At 41.9% G+C, this 17,309-nt stretch overlaps 1 protein-coding gene across 1 annotated transcript; it reads right to left on the bottom strand.

Annotated features, from left to right (window-relative positions):
* Window positions 1-5,446: 5,446 nt before the first annotated feature.
* LOC102222655 (cyclin-dependent kinase 5 activator 1-like) lies at window positions 5,447-16,505 on the bottom strand. The gene is made up of 3 exons (XM_005811807.2): window positions 15,795-16,505; window positions 13,401-14,028; window positions 5,447-12,567 (listed from the first exon to the last, which is right to left on the bottom strand). Exons 2-3 carry the CDS (start codon window positions 13,911-13,913, stop codon window positions 12,076-12,078), a joined length of 1,005 nt encoding a protein of 334 aa, XP_005811864.1. The 5' UTR covers window positions 13,914-14,028; window positions 15,795-16,505; the 3' UTR covers window positions 5,447-12,075.
* Window positions 16,506-17,309: the final 804 nt, after the last annotated feature.

Below are 17,309 nucleotides of genomic sequence, written 5' to 3' on the forward strand. Positions count from 1 at the left end.
TTATCAATCCCCTTAGTGCATGTCTTCAAAGTCTGGGGATTTTGGTCATTGGACATCAGGGGCATTTCCCCTGGATTGGCAGTCCGGGGTGGTGGTTCCCCTGTTCAAAAAGGGGGACTGCAGAGTGTATTCCAAATACAGTCGGATCACACTCTTATGCCTCCCTGGTAAGGTCTATTCAGTGGTTCTGGAGAGGAGGGTCCGTTGGATAGTTAAACTTTGGATTCAGGTCTTCATCCTGGTTGTGGAATACTGGACCAGCTCTACACCCACAGCAGGCTCTTAGAGGGTGCATGGAAGTTCGCTCAGCCAGTCTACATCTGCTTTGCGGACTTGGAAAAGGCGTTCGACTGTGTTCCTCTGGGAACCCTGTGGGAGGTTTGCTAGGCTCTCCCAGTGGGTGTCAGAGCTTGGTCTGCATTGCCGGCAGTAAGTTGGGCTTGTTTCTGGTGAGAGTTGGCCTCCGCAAAGGTTGCCCAGATCCTGGATTCTGGACAGAATCCCTAGGTCCTTCTGTGGAGTTGAGGTATCCGTTCTGGTGGCCTTAGGATTGTGTCTCTGCTAGTTGCAGACGATGTGGTCCTATTGTCTTCATCAGGGCGTGACCTACAGCCTTCTCTGGAGCAGTTCGCAGCCGAGTGTGAAGCAGCCAGGATGAGGATCGGTGACCTGTTAGATCACTGTATGACCGGTTTCTGAGCTTGGTCTTCATTGCCGGCAGTAAGTCGGGCTTGCTTCTGGTGAAAGTTGGCCTCCGCAAAGGTTGCCCATATTCTGTTTCTAACTTTTATGGACAGAATCTTTTGGTCCTTCTGTGGAGTTGAGGTATCCGTTTTGGTGGCCTTAGGATTGTGTCTCTGCTTTTTGCAGACGATGTTGTCCTATTGTCTTCATCAGGGCGTGACCTACAGCCTTCGCTGAAGCAGTTCGCAGCCGAGTGTGAAGCAGCTAGGATCGGGATCAGTGTCTCGTTAGGTCACTGTATGACCGGTGTCAGAGTAGTTTAAATATCGTGGGATCTTGTTCACAACTGAGGGAAAAGTGGAGCAGGCGATCAATAGGCAGATTGGTGCAGTGTCTACAGTAAAGAGGACATTATCTGCAAGCAAACCCAGATAAGCAAAAGAAAATGGATTGATGGATGGATGGATACAACTAAATTGAACATTTGTAACAGAATGTTAATATTTTTTATATAGTTGGGTTGGGGTTGGGGGTGGGGGCGACCGGGGGGGCGGGGGGGGGGGGGGGGGGTATGCTCTTGGCAACCATTGGGCACTGTCTATGGTTGTGTGGGCTCTCGTGGCTGGTCGTCTTAGTTGGGGTATTTGGCCTGGTTTTTTCTCATGGTTGTTTGTCTACTCTGGTTGTTAATAGTTCTGGGTCCTGGAGGATGTTGCCTGGGTTATGTTTGTTGTCCTGTGTTTGTGTGTGTTGCATTAACTATTTACAGATTATGATGCTTTGGATCTGGAGCTGGCTGTTTTTCTGTGCCATCCCTCTCTTCACCCCTCCACTGTGTGCTGCTCTGCTGCTGGATTTCTACCTATCCTTGTCATGCACAGTTGAGTTTTCTCTTTAATTTTGTATCTTGTGACTTACACACGCATCATGCATCAATATTCTTGCTAACTTTGTGTTTTGTGTTTCTGCAGGTCCCTGTCTTTGTGTTTGTGTCTCTTTCCTATCATCTTTTTCTTCGGCCAGTCGAGGCAGACGGCTGCCCGTCCTGAGTCTGGTTCTGCTGGAGGTTTCTCTCAGCTCAAACTGAGATTTCCTCTCCACTGTCGCTATATGCTTGCTCAGGATGGGGGATGTCATCAAATTGGTTTCATGATCAATTTGATGGGGTTCGCCGAGGACCCCTCCGGGGAATCGTCACCTTAACGTGGTGGAGGGGTTTGAGTACTCCAGTGAACCTGATGGCTGTCTATTATTATTTTTATTGTATTTGAATTTTTGCCATTAGAGAACTTATGATCTCTAATGGCAAAAATTTGAGACCTAATGGTCTCTAATGTCAAAGATGGCTTCAGGGGTGGGGTCAACCAAGAACGATTCAAACTCTGTCCTCCCAAATGAATAAGGAGTTTTCAGCAGAAAATGATGCAAGCTTGAATTTATTCCTTAGGGATCAAAATGAGGATCCCATGTTATTGACCATTCCTGTTAGGTAAATTGTATATTATTATCAAATATTTCTTGGTTCATGCGCCTTTATAATGTTCTTGTCTTAAATGCTTTTATTTGTTTCATCTTAGCATAAAGAACGTTTCTGTGTTGTTGAATTACTTTGATTCCTTTCTCAGAAGGCCTCTGAGGAAGAGCAGAGAACCGTTTTCAAAATGGTTATCGCTCAGCAGAAACCTCTGCATCCTTGACCTGTTAGATAGCTATAAAACCATCGCTGTGAAGACGTACAACTTGCTCTGTGTTATCCTGTGTCTGGAACAGAATGATCTAGTGTGTAGATACCATGTGTTTTGTTAGTGACTAGCATTTGTGTTGCAATCATGTGACTGAAGTGTTTTCCCCACCCCTTTGAGATGCTCTCTGTAACAGGGATCCCAACAGCAATAAAAAAGGATAACGGACACATATGTTTTGAGAACGGAAGAGATGTGTGACTGAAAACATCTCTGGCTGTTCTCCTCGCGAGTACAAAAGAATCTAACTCTCTTGTCTTTCTTGTGTTTGTTAAATCTGTCTCAGTAGGTGTTTAAACCTGACAATTCCTTTATGACATTTTGTGATCAAGAAACCTTCTGCCTTTTCTAACAAAATTCTTCCTTCCATTGATAAATCTCTTTGAAGCCAAGAATTTAGTTTCTTTCGTACATTTTCTATAATAGGGTTTAAGTTCAGAGCACTTCTAGAGTTTTGATCTTTGTTGATCTTTATGCCGAGATACTGTAGGTGACAGAGTCTTTAACAGGAATATTATAAATGGAGGATGTGTTACAACTTTTAAGGGCTAAAAGTTCACATCTACTAATGTTAAGGTAGAGTCCAGAGGCTCTAGAAAATTTCTCAACTGTATTAATTGCTAAAGAAACCTGAGAAGTCTCTTTTAAGAATAAAGTATCTTTTTCAGCAATAGTGATTCCTTTCAAATGGTTGAGTTTAATGAAATCTGAAAGTAATTGAGAGCAGATCAAAAAGAGGTATGGGGCACCGGGCAACCTGGTCTGACTCCTCGCTTTAGATCAAATCTGGGAGAGGTACCAGTATGAAGCTTGATTGAACAATATATACATGGTTTTGATTGCTGCACAAAAGTAAGGGCCAAAACCAAATGTCTCTAATGTTTGAAAAATAAAATTATCTACAATGGTGTTAAAAGCTTTACGGAAATCTAACAATAATATAAGGCTGTCATCATGGCACAAACCTGCATAGTCAATCAGATCCAACACTAGCCTGATGTTGTTAGCTACATGTCTTTGGGTCATGAAACCATTTTGTGTTTCATCAATTATAAGGTTAAGAACACTTTTCATCCTCATCGCAAAAAATTCGAGCTAGTATTTTATAGTCGTTCAGATAGGGTGACCAGACGTCCCCGATTTAAGTGGCCTGTTCCCGGCTGAAGCCGTCCCCGATTTTATCGTTCTATGAATGAGAAAAAAAAGTTTCCTATAGATTGTTATTACGGTAGCCGGAGACTCCTTAAGGCAGGGAGTAGAAAGCGCGAGTGAGCGTCTTGCGTGCAACAGCAGCAGTTACGGTAGCTGGTCGCGCTACTGTTAACGTTACAGACAAGAAGAGCAGCAGAGCCAATAGCCAATAAAAATCAAGAAGAGCAGCGCGCGCTGCCAGGAAGGACAACAAGCTGGAAGAGCTGGAGTTTTGAGCAGCTTCGAAGGGAGCTGACCTGATACAGTATGTGTGAATCAACGTGTTTAGTTTGAACTGGGCTAATCCTGGCCGTCATAAAGATTTGGTTCGCGGTAAAATAAAACTAAACTTTTTTAAAAAGACTATACTAAAAACAAACACAAGACGAGAGCACAATGAACAGCTACAGAATTAGCCAGAGGGAGAGTAATAGTAACAGGATGGTTAAAAAAACTCATTGTAAAGAAAGATGTTTTGAAATTAACTGGTGATCAGTGGGTTGTATTTTCAAAGCTAGATATGAGTTTGGGCAGATTAAAGTTTCTCGCAAAAAATGGAGTCACTCAGTGACAGGAAAGTTCCCAAAGTGGGTCCTGGGGGGCCAGCATCCTGCATGTATAAGTTCTCTCCCTGGTTTAACGCACCTGGATCCAATGATTAGAAGACCTAAGAAGAACACTGACATGCTGAAAAGGTTGTTACTACAACTAGGGAGAGAACTAAAACATGCAGGATGCCGGCCCTCAAGGACCCACTTTGGGCACCCCTGCTGTAACAGATCATGAGCAAAACTATTATTTTATGGCATCAAAACAATGATCCCATTTTGCAGTGTAATCAAGAATCATTCTTTCATATGTCATCAAATGTTGCTTTGATGGATCAAACAGTAAAAGGACGGACTCCTTTTGCTCCGTTTTTTGTTACTCTTTGTGTTTCTTAGTTATTCTTTAGTGTTAGATTTATTTTTCCAGTTCCCCTGTTGTCTACTCTATCTCGCCCCCTGTACCATTTTCTCTCTCTCCCCCTTCACACCTGCAGCCTGTTAGTCAATCAGCCCAGTCTATTGTTCCAGCATTCACACTCCCAGTATTTAATGACCTCTCTCTCATTCCTCCTTGCTGGTTCTTCCTTGTGGTCAGTCCCATGAACTGCCACAGTGGCTGGAGCAGAGAGACCTTTCTCCAAGTAGAATCTTACAAAAACATATCTGAGGTCTACCATGTCCCAGTGGCCTTGCAGCCATCGGTATCAACCATACAGTAGCTGAGCAGATTTCATGTGGTGACATCATTAATGACTTTACATCAAAGAACATTCTCCCATTGGCCAAGCACAAATGTTGATTCTTTAAAACCATCCCTGATTTTATGCAGTGGAATAATTAGTTGAATTTGTTTCATAAGTCCTTATTTTTTGTTAAGTCAAAAAATGTTTTTAAGTTGACCTCTTTTTTGAAAATATATGTACTTTAATGTACTGCCCTGGATTTTTCTGTTGCATGTACAATTTGCCCTGCTAAGTTTTTGATTCACTTTGGGTTATTTGTTTCTTTTGTTGTGTTTCTTCTTTGTTAGTATGTAGTGTGAACACAATGTATGCGCTATGGTACCTTTTTTTATGGTGATGATATATGTTTATGTTAATAGCAACAATAATAAAAAAAACTTTATGTCTTATTGTACGTGAGATGAGACCAATAATGACAAAAATCTCCTCCTTCAAACATCTCCTGTTGCCCTCTTGTGTCCAAACTTTGAAAATGTCTATTTAAATAAAATAAGAAAAAGAAAACAACTCTATAACCTAGAAATAAACAAAAACACAGTGCTTGGAAATATTTTTATATAAAGTCATTGTAACAGTTGATCAAATAATTCTTATTTCTCACATACATATTCATACATCCATATAGTAACATATTGCAGCATTAGCACTCTAGTAACACTAGTAGCCTTGACTTTTGTTCAACAAAGATTCTTCTTTACACATGAGTCACAAATGAAAAGGGAGTAAAAGTGTACCAACTTCATCATATCAGAAGCTTCCACAATAGTTTTTGTCTTGTACATGACACAAGATAAAATATGGCACATTGCAACAAGTGGATCGTCGATGACGATTTGGGCGGGAATTGCCGAGTCACACTTTTCTCTCACAAAAACCTTCATTTATTTGATCATTCTGGCGCCTTAAGCTTGTCAGGTTACTGTCCCCTAACAGATGGGAGCAGCTTGGTGCAAAAATGTGGATAAATGTTCACAAATCGTCTTGTTTTCAGGGAAAACACATCAACACGCTTGTCTGACAAAAATCATCGCCTGTCATTTACATAGTTGCTCTAATATTTTGAATATGCTGCTATGGTCCATTTATCTCTGAAGTCAAAGCTTAATCTGGAAATGATGTCACCCTGAATTTAACTATATATTCCATCTGACAGATGCAAAACCAGTGGAAATTAAGAACTGTTCCACTGTGTGAACAGGCTAACTTATACTAGTCCACATTACATCTTATTGGTGAAAACACTGTAAAAATGTTCAATATGAGTATCATGATTAGTGATTGATTTCATGACATACAAACCATCAGAAGTGCAAATAAATATGTTCTTATTAGAATTGTCACCATATTTTGAACATATGGCAGCTATTGGTAACCTGTTAGCATTGATTTTCCCAACATACGACATATTAGTTATGACTTCTGAGTGTAAACTGACTGCCCCGTACGGCTGGGTGCTTATTTATTCTCAGTGACAGGCCCTGTGGAAACTTCAGATGTCAACATGAACTATTTAGCTTCTAGCAAAAAAAATATCTTTCTAGAGTGATTGTTCAGTCACAGGTTGGCAGCTGGAATTTGGCACAAAATGTTCATTAAGCTTTGGCTTTCTCAAACTGAAGATATATCAATGGGATTTCATGAATTTGTAGTATACAGACAGGTAGGCTAGCTAAGCTACAGTCATGCTAGCATTTAGCATTTAATTCAAATGCCTAACAAATGAGTGTCTCAACTGTTTGTTGAACATACTCTGTGTGTTGGTACCGAACATTAGAGCGTTTAGGTGTGAATTAAAACCTAGCTCTCTTTGAGGAGGTTCATACTTTAGCAAAGCTACTAGCATAATTTTACATTTAAATTCTGTCACATATTAAATGTAAAGCAGTTAGCAAATTCATGTGTTATCATATGACAATTAGTGTGCCAAGATTCACCAACACTACATTCCAAGAACAATATTGTTAAGATATTGACTTTTTGCCAAAGACCAATTTGGTATAGCTAAAGTCTTCCAGCACAGTTTTACCTTGTTGCCTGTAAAATAGGCCTACATTAGGTCAATTAGAAATAAATTACCTGGCAGCAATGAAAAGTTAGCTTACCGGTGAATTGAAGGTGATAAGATATAGCTATTGCAAAATCACTGCAGGAAAACAGAAAACTTGTACAGTTTTGACAAACCTTTAAGATTTTAGCCATTTTTTCCCCCCAAGAATCAAAATCAAATAACAGCACATTCATTATCGCTCTTTGAAATGTTGGACCTGCCGAAATCATAGAAATCTAGAAAAACAAGGTATTTGTTTTCACCTTGACTTCTGTGGCTTCATTGGATGGCCTTGTGAAAATTAGCATCTCTACCTTTTGAACACAACCTTTACCCTCCATTACCCTGCAGCAACAGATGCATTACCTCCTGGAGTTTGGACTGCTAAAGAGAAAACAATATGTGGAAAGTCAGGTTGGAAATGCCTTTAAAAGAGATGCTACTGGTCTGATTAAGCCATTAGAAACTTCTAGGTAGAGTGACACATAAATAAGCTCTTTTGGCCTAATTTCATCCTCTGTCTGCATATTTGACTTGTGAGGTCTGCTCTGGTAACAGGGCTACATGATTTTCATCATTTTTGCTGCTGCAGCCCAGCTAAGTGCCATATACTTCCAAACTGCAACTAGAGTTTGACAAATATCTGCATCATGGACACATCTCGTCTGGAATTTGCAAATCATTCATAGCCATTTATCATGTTTAAAAAGCCGTTTCCTTTTGTTTTCAAAACCGCCTGCGAATGCCATTCTGATTTTGTTCAGTACTCTGAAACATCAAATAGCCTGTTATTATTCTTCAGAGATCATAAAATCCACATAGATGCGTTGAATGCTCTAGTCACGTGATTCCAAAGTTGGCATACATTTAACAAAGGTAATCGTACAATTTCATTGTGTAACAAAATCACAAGCTTCCATGTTTTTGCAATCCACCAAAGAAAGTCCTTCTCCTCTGCTCTACATCTCTGATACAGAATGTATAAAACTTTTTTTATTTTTTTACAGTCTCTCTTGTTCTGGACTCAGATATTCTGAGTTGGCTCATTTTTCTTCTTTTGTGTTTTTTTTTATTTATTTTTTGTTTTATATGAAATAATGAGTCTTCATAATGATATGGCACAATATCTCTGACCTTTATGAGAAGGCAGGGGATATTAACAACTGAAGACAGTTTATTCGCTACAGTTTGACTTTATGACATAAAATTATCAAGGTAAAGCCTCTGGGATGATAATGTCAAACCCTCATCCTCTGTGGCTCTACTACTGTTACTTTACCTTGACGAGTTGTACCCTTTCATGTGTCTCACAAATTAGATGAAAATTCTGAAGCAAGTTAGAAGTTTATGAATAACAGCTTGTCCATACAAACCAGATATTTTGCAAACCAAATATTTTCAGCTCAGTTAAAAAAAAAAACTTTCCAAAGACGAGTTTTAAAAACCGTGAACTTTTAGAATGTTTGTGGTGCATCCATATGATCTGATAACACGGAAAATATTAAAAATGACGATGTATCATCCCGTCTTGTGCATGTCCACACTGAGTTAGGATAGTTTTGGAAGAATATTTTGAATCTTTTCTTGATGGAAAAGCATCAGAGAGGCTTTCAGTCTGAAGCATCGGAGCCGATATTTTCACCCAAACCGTAACATTCTTGTTGAAATCCAGCCGCTCCTTTACACGTCTCCAGTGGTCAGACTTTCTGACACTGGCACTTTTTGAAGCCAGGGATCAGAGTGAAACCTTTCTGAAGCCACCGCCACAGAGGTGTGGAGTATTCCACAGGTGTGAAAGAACACATGTGCAGAACACACTACTGTAATCAGATAATAACATAAACAGTGGCGAACAGCATTGTACTGTGCGTGCTACTTAACCTGATCGGTTTAACACAACTTCGGAATTTGTATGTTACTTGATTCATCAGAGACGGGTTACTGTTTTCTAATTGAGCTGGAAGCTAGTGAGTTGGAAGCTAAAGGTCAACATGTTAACATGCTTCATCTAGCGCCCTGGCTAGATTGAGGTGTCTGGGCGGTCTCGTCTAAATGTAGAACTTTTCCCCAATCACTGTCCAGGCAGTGGTCTCGTGGAAGCACAGCCTTAGGACCCACCATTCGCAATCCCATCATTCCTTAAAACCTAAACTTAACCTTAACCCTAAAACACATTTAGCATTGACCAGGCCTTAAGTAAAATGACTTTTTATTTCAAACACATTTCTGTACCAGTATAGAATATGGAAAGACTTTTCCATATTCTATACTTTGCATGAATGAACTCGAAAGGGTTTTGGAATGTGGGGACATTAGAGTGGTGTTGAGGCCCAGATTTTTGTCGTAGATGCCTACTGAGCATTCTGATGTCATGAACATCACTTTGAAGTAATACTGATTAATAACTGATTATGTGGTAGTTATCCTGCTAATTGATCAGTTATAGGCCCAAAATGAGTTGACAAGTTGATGCTCATGTAAGGGCATTTCAGTTCTGAGATGCCATTTGCATATACAGAAAGGAAGCCATGAACAAGGCGTTACGAGGGTATAAGAGTTAAGAGGATCTCCTGCTTTGGAATTTTGATATCATTATTGTCATCATTATCGCCACCCGCTGGAACAAAATAGGCATTACAGCATTATGATATGGAATCCTACGGCACCGTGCCAATGCAGAAGCAGACTTTTTCCAAACTGAAGAAGAAAAAAGATCTGTTTCAAAAAATATCTGGAGAGGTGTAGATGAGGCCTGTCTATTCTACGGCGAACTTCAGCTACTGGAAATCATGTGGGCTCGTTTTCGCCCGCCGGTGCTGTTACCACATAATAGAAGTTTAAAATGAAGGGCTGCTCCCTGCTCTTTCATTAATAAATAAGACACTCAGTCTCCCCCATGAGAGAGATGTCAAATTGATGCCACAACATGGTGTCTTACTTTCAGTAGTTCAGCATGACCACCCCTCATTCTCTTTTGCATTGTTGAGGTGCGGCGTGTCCAACACAAAGCAGCATGCTAGGGAACCTACAGAAGCACACATGCATGTCAAACAGCTTGGTCAGTACATAAAGCCAACCGGGTCACCTGACCTAAAAGTGTGTCTAGTCTCTGGTTTGGACTAGATTGACTGGCTCGGCGCAAGGTAGGTGAAGGGAAAGAAGTTTTGTCCGTGTTGCTGTTGAAAGCACTGAGCAGTGGAGACAGAGGACGGTACCGGCAGCCCGGGTCTATAGAACCAAACGGTGAAGTCATAGAACTGCCTTGGAAGAGGAAATACATCTATGTACTCTCTGATATGATTAGGTTTTCTTCAGATGTTTCAGTATTTATGCTTAAGGACGTCCCTCATGACACAAGAAGTCATCAAGAATGCAATATTCTTTCTTTCTCTCTTTCCTTCCTTCCATCCTTGCTTCTTTCCTTTTTTCCTTCCCTACTAATGTTTTCAGTATTCAGCACCGACATGCAGCGATTAAAACAACTAAATCTGTTCCCCATGTAAATATGTGCCCTGGAGGGTTGGGTATTGCACTTTGTCATGTTTTCGTAAATGTAAACATCTTAAGGGCGGGTAGGTTTGCTTAATGATCAATGATCTGTGCAAGAAGGACTAAGATTTCACTTAACCTTCTATATAAGTAGTTGGCTCGTGGAGTTTTCCTGAATAAAAACATGAATGCTCCTTTAAAATACAGTACTATAGATATATTGTTGATGGAATATTTAATTACACCGAGAATTTCACCGGGGAGAAATATTACTGCTCGACTTCCACTCTCCCACATCATGGTGTTAGCTAAGGAGCTTGGGCAAGAGGCCAGTTGTTGGTTGTGTGTTTGGGTTTCATGGAGTGATTTCGTGCCAATGCGTGTAAAACACATCATATTTGTCAGAAGTCAAGCCATTGACTCAAAATGTGTACTATTGATTGGTGCTGTAAGTGAATGTGGGTCCATTTCTGGCGTCTCTGAACCAGTTTGGAAGATTTCAGACGGTGTCCCCTGAAAAAGTTCCAGGTCAGACTGATGTGGTGCCTGAGGCTAAAGACTGATATCAAAAATATCTCTGAAATACTTCCTGTTAATATCATGAAAAGAACTCTGCTTTCTAGATAAGAGATATTATACAGTGCCTTGCAAAAGTATTCCAGTACTTTTCAACATTTTGTCACATAACTAGAACTCAACAACGTATCAACATTTCAAAATAATTCTGCGTGCCATGTCACAATTAATATGATAAGAATGCTTTGATGCACTAATTGGAGGAATCTTATATTTTAAGTGCCATGTATGCAATTTTTGAAGGCCAGAAACCTTTCTGTTCTCTGCTGCCACAGTGGATGGACATTCTTGTTGGCCTAAATGCTCTACCACAAAACGATTGGTGGAAACATTGTGATGAAAGATGATCAAAGAGTCTAAGAACATGGGTCAGTTGTAGCCAACATTCTCATTGCAATTTCCCCAAATAGTATCTTAATTACTTAATGTATTGATATTGTCCAACTCTAGAGACAGCCGTGTCGTCTTGTGGTAAGCCATGTATGTCCCAATAATAATGAATTATTTTGTTGTGTACAATAAAATAATTTCTTAAAATATGTCAGTTTTTTGATGCAGCATGACAACATGTGTAAAGGTTCATGAATACTTTTGCAAGGCCCAATAGAGACATTTTTCCCCATTTGAATGATGTTAAGTGCTTATCTGTAGTTAGTGAAAATGTCTTGAGGTTTCTTTTTTCTAGCCACGTTACTTTAGTTATTCAGGCTAAGAGGTCATATTTTGCTCAAGTCCAGTAGACTAATTGGTATGAAGGATGTAGGAACCTCCTCAGGGTCTCACACTGTATTGACTTTGACGTGGTAAATCTGTCCCCCAGGCCATCTGTTTGTGTATAAGTGATTCATTACCTGACTCTGGTGATTTCATTTCTATTTATGATTTGAAATGTTTTGTCCTCGGGGCTACAAACAATAAATTTGGTAAATCGTGGACTAACAGAGATGCCAGGTGACTGTATCTCTCTAAGTTAAGACAACTTGTTTCCCATTTGCCTTCCCTGACTGCGACCTCTCTATCCTTCCACCTTTCCTTACTCCCCTTCCAGATCCCTTCTATCGGTCAAGGCCTATGAGAAGCTTAGTCTTCTCTTCCTCTTTCTTGCTCTCATTCTTCAAGTCGGCAAACACCTGGGTGAAGAAGTGTGGGTCGGTGTTGATCTGAAGCATCTTGCCACTCATCCGGTTGATGATCTCCAGGCAGCGATCCCAGAAGGCTTCCTTCTCTGCTTCGACCAGGAAGGGCTTCAGCGGATACGAGATCTCATTGCCCATGTAGGAGTAGGAAAGATAGAGGCAGGTGAGAAGCGAGGCCTGGAGCTCCCGCTCCGAGGCCACCTCGGACGAGACCACATCGCGGCACAGCATGTAGAGGAAGACCACGTTGGCTGGAGTGATGAAGCCCTGATCCTGCCAGCCCTGCAGGAGCAGGGAGCGGTCCACGCTGCGCAGCCACAGCACCGGGTCTGTGGGGGACAAGCGCTTCAGTCTGTAACAACGGCGGCAGAGGAACTCTCCGAGGCTACGCATCAGTTCGCTGGTGGAAGCCTGGGGTTCAGAAAAGACAATACAGGTCAATGGAAAGAAACAGAAAGTGCACGGCGGAACAGCTGTAGATTTGATTGATTAATTAATTAAAGGTGACACATCATGCTTCCTTGAACATGATTTTTTTTGGGTAGCGCACTCTTTGGGCTACACGAAACATATTCATAAGACTCATAAGATTTTCACAAGATTTTTAGAACAAAATCTTTCTAAGATAATGAGGTTTCAGTTTGGCCAGCTCTGCCTATCTTGAGAATGATCTCTTTTAGGGGCTCTTATCACTTTAAATCCAAATAAACAATTACTGCTCCTCAACCCCAACTCAGCATTTACACTTGCACAAGAAAATGGCTGAATGAATGAAAGTACAAAAATGTGCAAAATGAAAGTTTTGCATAAGTCCTCTATAAAAACAGTCAACTAAGGTAATCAAGTCTTGAGCTTTGGACTTAAAGATGGATCAAAGATCTAGAGGGAGATTGTTCCAGAGTTGAGGTGCTGACACTGAAAAGACCCAGTCATCCCAAAGTAATCTTCTAGTAAAAGATGATTTGATTACTTCAGGGACCTCCCACATACAGGAGGACTAAAAAGTTCAAATAAGTAAGGTTAGGCAATGCCATTAAGAGCTTTAAAAACAAACTGTAACATTTTAATATCAATTCTGTAATGAACAGGAAGCCGTTGTAAACAGGCTAGAACAGGCTCGGGTGTTGGTTAAATGACGGGCGGCCGCATTCTGGCCAAGTTGAGAACGTCTTGGAGAACAACTTCAACTTGTTGTTCCTGTTGGGTTCAGTCAAAAAGATTAAAAACGTGACATTTTGCCTTACCTGAACAATGATCCGTTTTGGCGTTCCAGCGGCGGTGGAAGGCGGGATTCCAGGTCCGGTGAGGGAATTCTTTTTGGCGACCACAGCAGCTACGTTTGCAACGGTCTTGGAGGTGGGCAGGTGGGAGGAGGTAGTGGTGGTGGCAGCCGAGGGGTCCTGACCGGATGAGTATGACGTGAGGTTAGCGCAGGACTGAGACTTTATTAGCTTTAGGCTGTTGGAGGCTGAGTTGGTGGTGGTGGCTGCATGGCCGTCCGGGGAGCTCCCTTTCCCGCCATCCCCGACTTCTGATTGCAGCTTCTTGGAACCCTTCCTCTTTGCTGATACAGCAACGATCCGTTTCCATGGCAAAGCGCTAATAATGGAGGGGCGCTTGAGGGACTTAGCAGCTGCCGCAGCCTCCTTGGCATTCTTGCTGTTCTGGACAGCTGTGTAGTGGCCCACTGTGGCCGGGCCATCCTCAAAGAGAGCGGCTTTGCGGTAGCTCGGAGAGAGCGACAGCACCGTTCCCATGATGTCTGATCAGACTCCGTAAACAGACCGGGCTCAACGGGGAGAAGCTCTTTGACTGGTGAGGACAAAGAGCTCTGAAGGGGCCAGAGTGACTCACTTGCAGAGGAGTTACAACCTGTAAACAGAAAACAGGACGCAAAGTTACTAAAGAAGATATTTTACAACAAATAGGAGTCTGTCATTGTTGTAGCAGAAATGATGAATTCCACAAATCAGCTGTTATGTGGAACAAAATGCAAAGAAATGACAGAGATTTTTTGGAACATCAAGTCCCAAAGTATCAATGAAGTATGCGGGCTGCTAATGAAGAGCTCCTGTTGTCAAACGTTCATGTATCCTGGAGATATAGACAGGGATTACATTCACAGTGTCCTGCTGCTTTGTAACAAGGTGAGTTACTTTTTGTGACATCACCATCTTGTCAATGTGTCGGCAAGAGGGCTGGCCAAAATATGATGACTGTTCCAATCGATGGAAAACGAATGCACACAGGCTATGTTTTGACAACAGGTTCTACATGTTCTTGCTACATGCATTGTGTTTTTCTCGGTCCTTCTCCTGCTCATGCCACAACCCCAAAAATGGCCAATGTCTTTCTACTATTATCGCAGTAGAATTCTTCAGTAAAGAAACTTTTCCATAACATTTTAAAGCAGATGTAAGAGAAGTCTTTATGGAGGCAGTAATGCTAAGATGTCGGGTCTTGTGTTGTGAGGGAACCTGTGACGTCTGTTGGACCATTATTTTAGGAAAGTGCCGATATCTAGATCAGGAGAATCTGTCAACTACTTGTCAGCCATCAAATAGTAGCTGAATACCTGAAGCCAAGTGTTAGTCGAGCGCTAAACAGGGAAACAAAGTATCTCTATTTGAAGTAGGTACGTTTTTCTCCTGCATATTAACATTGTGCACCACTGCGCTTCTTTGTTTTAGTCCTTGTTGCCATGCAACATTGTCTCCTGTCTTCTAAGACCAAATATTCCAGTTATCTTACGTTATCTTACATATCTTGCTACTGTAATTGCGATGCCAACAAGTCATTTAACAGACCAATGACGGAAGACAAACGTGTGCCGGACTTTTAAGATTTCTATGAATTTCTGAAAATGTTTGAAGACCATGTAGAACTTTTCTTCCTGCATGGTGTGTTCCTCTCTCCCATTAAACGCCAATAAAATATGTCAGAGTTTGTGGTTGTAACAAAATGTGGACACATTTTAAGCTTTTGCATATGAAAGTAACTGCATCTAATTATTTGTAGTTCTTTATTAAGAACAGCTAAATATCTGTATTCAACATTAACATTCCGGTGCACAGTTTGACTTTTAAAGCACATACTGTAAATAAACGTGCTGTGCAATCAATGCAGGCATGTAGGTGTTGTGGTGATAAATGGTGAAACTGCACCATTTCGCGGCACAAGGTCACGTTAAGCATGTCGGCGCTGCAGGTTGGAGGCATGTGGCTCTTCTCGTTGCCATGGCACAGGCAGCCGGTGATCATCGGCGTTATATAAGGAGCGAGAAAAGGCCACATGCAGAGGCAGTAAAAAGAAATGTGCGCAGGCATCCATCTTAGCTTCAAAATGGAAGCCTTGAATCCGCCCCCACCAGCAGACATCAGCAGCCGCTGCGCCCGCTGCGCCCGCCTCAACCCATCCGAGAAAAAAAAACAAAACAAAACAGATAATAAACAGAAACATGCTGATTTATCTTCAGGGTTTGTTTTTTTCCGTTTCGTTTTGTTTGGATGAATCAATCAGAATGATTACAGAGGGGTGACGCTGAAGCAAAATCTGCATTTCATCAGCGTTCTGCCTTTCATTTAAAGAAAAGAAGAAAAAAAACCCCACATGCCTCTGTCCTTTCTGTGTTCTCCTACCTTCTAATTAATCCTCTCTCCTTCTGGGATCCATGTGTTCCTTCTCGACGGATCGGCGCTCTCAGATTGAAAGAAGAAGAAGGAGAAAAAAAATAATAAAATGTGCACACCATCGGCATCCACCAGCGGCGGCTCAAAACGGCTTCCGTCCCGGATGGTAGCCTACATAAACAGAGCCTGACGCGCTTCTCTCTCTCCCCCAGCCGGTGGTCTCTCTGGTCGGCCCCCCTTTGCCTCGCTCACTGGGGGCCCCTCCTTCGTCGATGGGGACAGGGGCCCGGGATAGATGCAAAAATGCGCCTCGGAGCGCGAGAGAAGATGTCTTCCATTAAGAAGAGATCACCTTGGTCGGTCGAGGCTGTTGCTCACAGCTCGGACAGAACGGAGACACAACAGGTTCTGATCCCTAAACTGACACAAAAGCTGAAAACGGGGAAGAAGAGGAGAGCGCGCGCGCGCGCGCGTGTGTGTGTGTGTGGAGGGGAATAGATGAAATCCAAAAATAGATGGCAGATATTCTCTCTGTAAAGCTGCCAGAGAGAGAGAGAGAGAGAATCGTTGCTTGGATGCGGACATCTGCAGTTATTCGGGTTGGATGTGGGAGAGGAAGCGGCGGCCTCTGATTGGCTGCTGCCGGGATGCTGCTGCTGCTGTTGATGCTGCTGCTGGTGTTCAGTGTTCACCCGCAGCCATTGGCCCGCCGCTGGCTGCCGGGGCCTATCGGGAGCTTCGCTGTCCGCGGTGCTGAAACTGCGGCGGCGGCTGCTGCGCCGAGGCTGGAGGCGGGGGGGCGGGGGGGCAGCAGCTGACAGGTTTTTATGAATCAGAGACACTGAACACCGTGTGGGTGTCAAACCCCACCAGAGGATCACTAGAGAGCCTCATCCGGGGAATTTGATCGGTTTACTCCCCCATTTCTCCATTACACTGGGTTATGAAACATTTTTTTCGGAAGTTGTCTGTTTTTTTCAACTGAATTAGGATTATTTTGCACTGCCCAATCCAAAAAATGACATTGATTTTTTTTTTCAATCAGGTCAGGTTTTTATTCTAATTGGATTTAGAGAAATCGGATCTTCTCACTAAATTGATGACATTTTTGTAACATTTTCAGTTAATTTCCATTAATATTTTGCATCCAAAACAGGTTGGGGAGACAAAAATAGTATTCTAACAGAGTGCATTAATTAAATGTCACAAACTTGAATTTATGTAGATTGAATAATAAACACTGGTCAGGGTAAGTGAACATTACGTCTTCATTGTGTAAAATTCTCCGTCTCTTCTCTCTCCTGATGGAATCTCTCCTCCTGCTCTTCACTCATTGATCCAGATTCTCAGCAAACTGATCCAGATGTGAGAACAAGTCGTGCATTTTGATGCTCTTGTTGCTCCACAGTTCAGAGAGTTGATCTGATTGAGCAAAACCAAGGTGATTTTTGGATTCAGTTAATCAAAATGACTCTAAAAGAGTTGGAAAAACCCGAGACAATTATTTGACTGTTGACTAGTGAT

The sequence above is a fragment of the Xiphophorus maculatus genome, chromosome 16 (genome assembly GCF_002775205.1).
Source record: "Xiphophorus maculatus strain JP 163 A chromosome 16, X_maculatus-5.0-male, whole genome shotgun sequence".
Taxonomy (NCBI): Eukaryota; Metazoa; Chordata; class Actinopteri; order Cyprinodontiformes; family Poeciliidae; genus Xiphophorus; species Xiphophorus maculatus.

Bases quoted from the DNA above. Each gene is read 5' to 3' on its own strand.
- LOC102222655 (XM_005811807.2), bottom strand. From the start codon at position 13,913: ATGGGAACGGTGCTGTCGCTCTCTCCGAGCTACCGCAAAGCCGCTCTC. The intron at 12,568-13,400 runs GTAAGGCAAAAT...TCTGAACCCCAG, and splicing joins CAAAACGGATCATTGTTCAG to GCTTCCACCAGCGAACTGAT.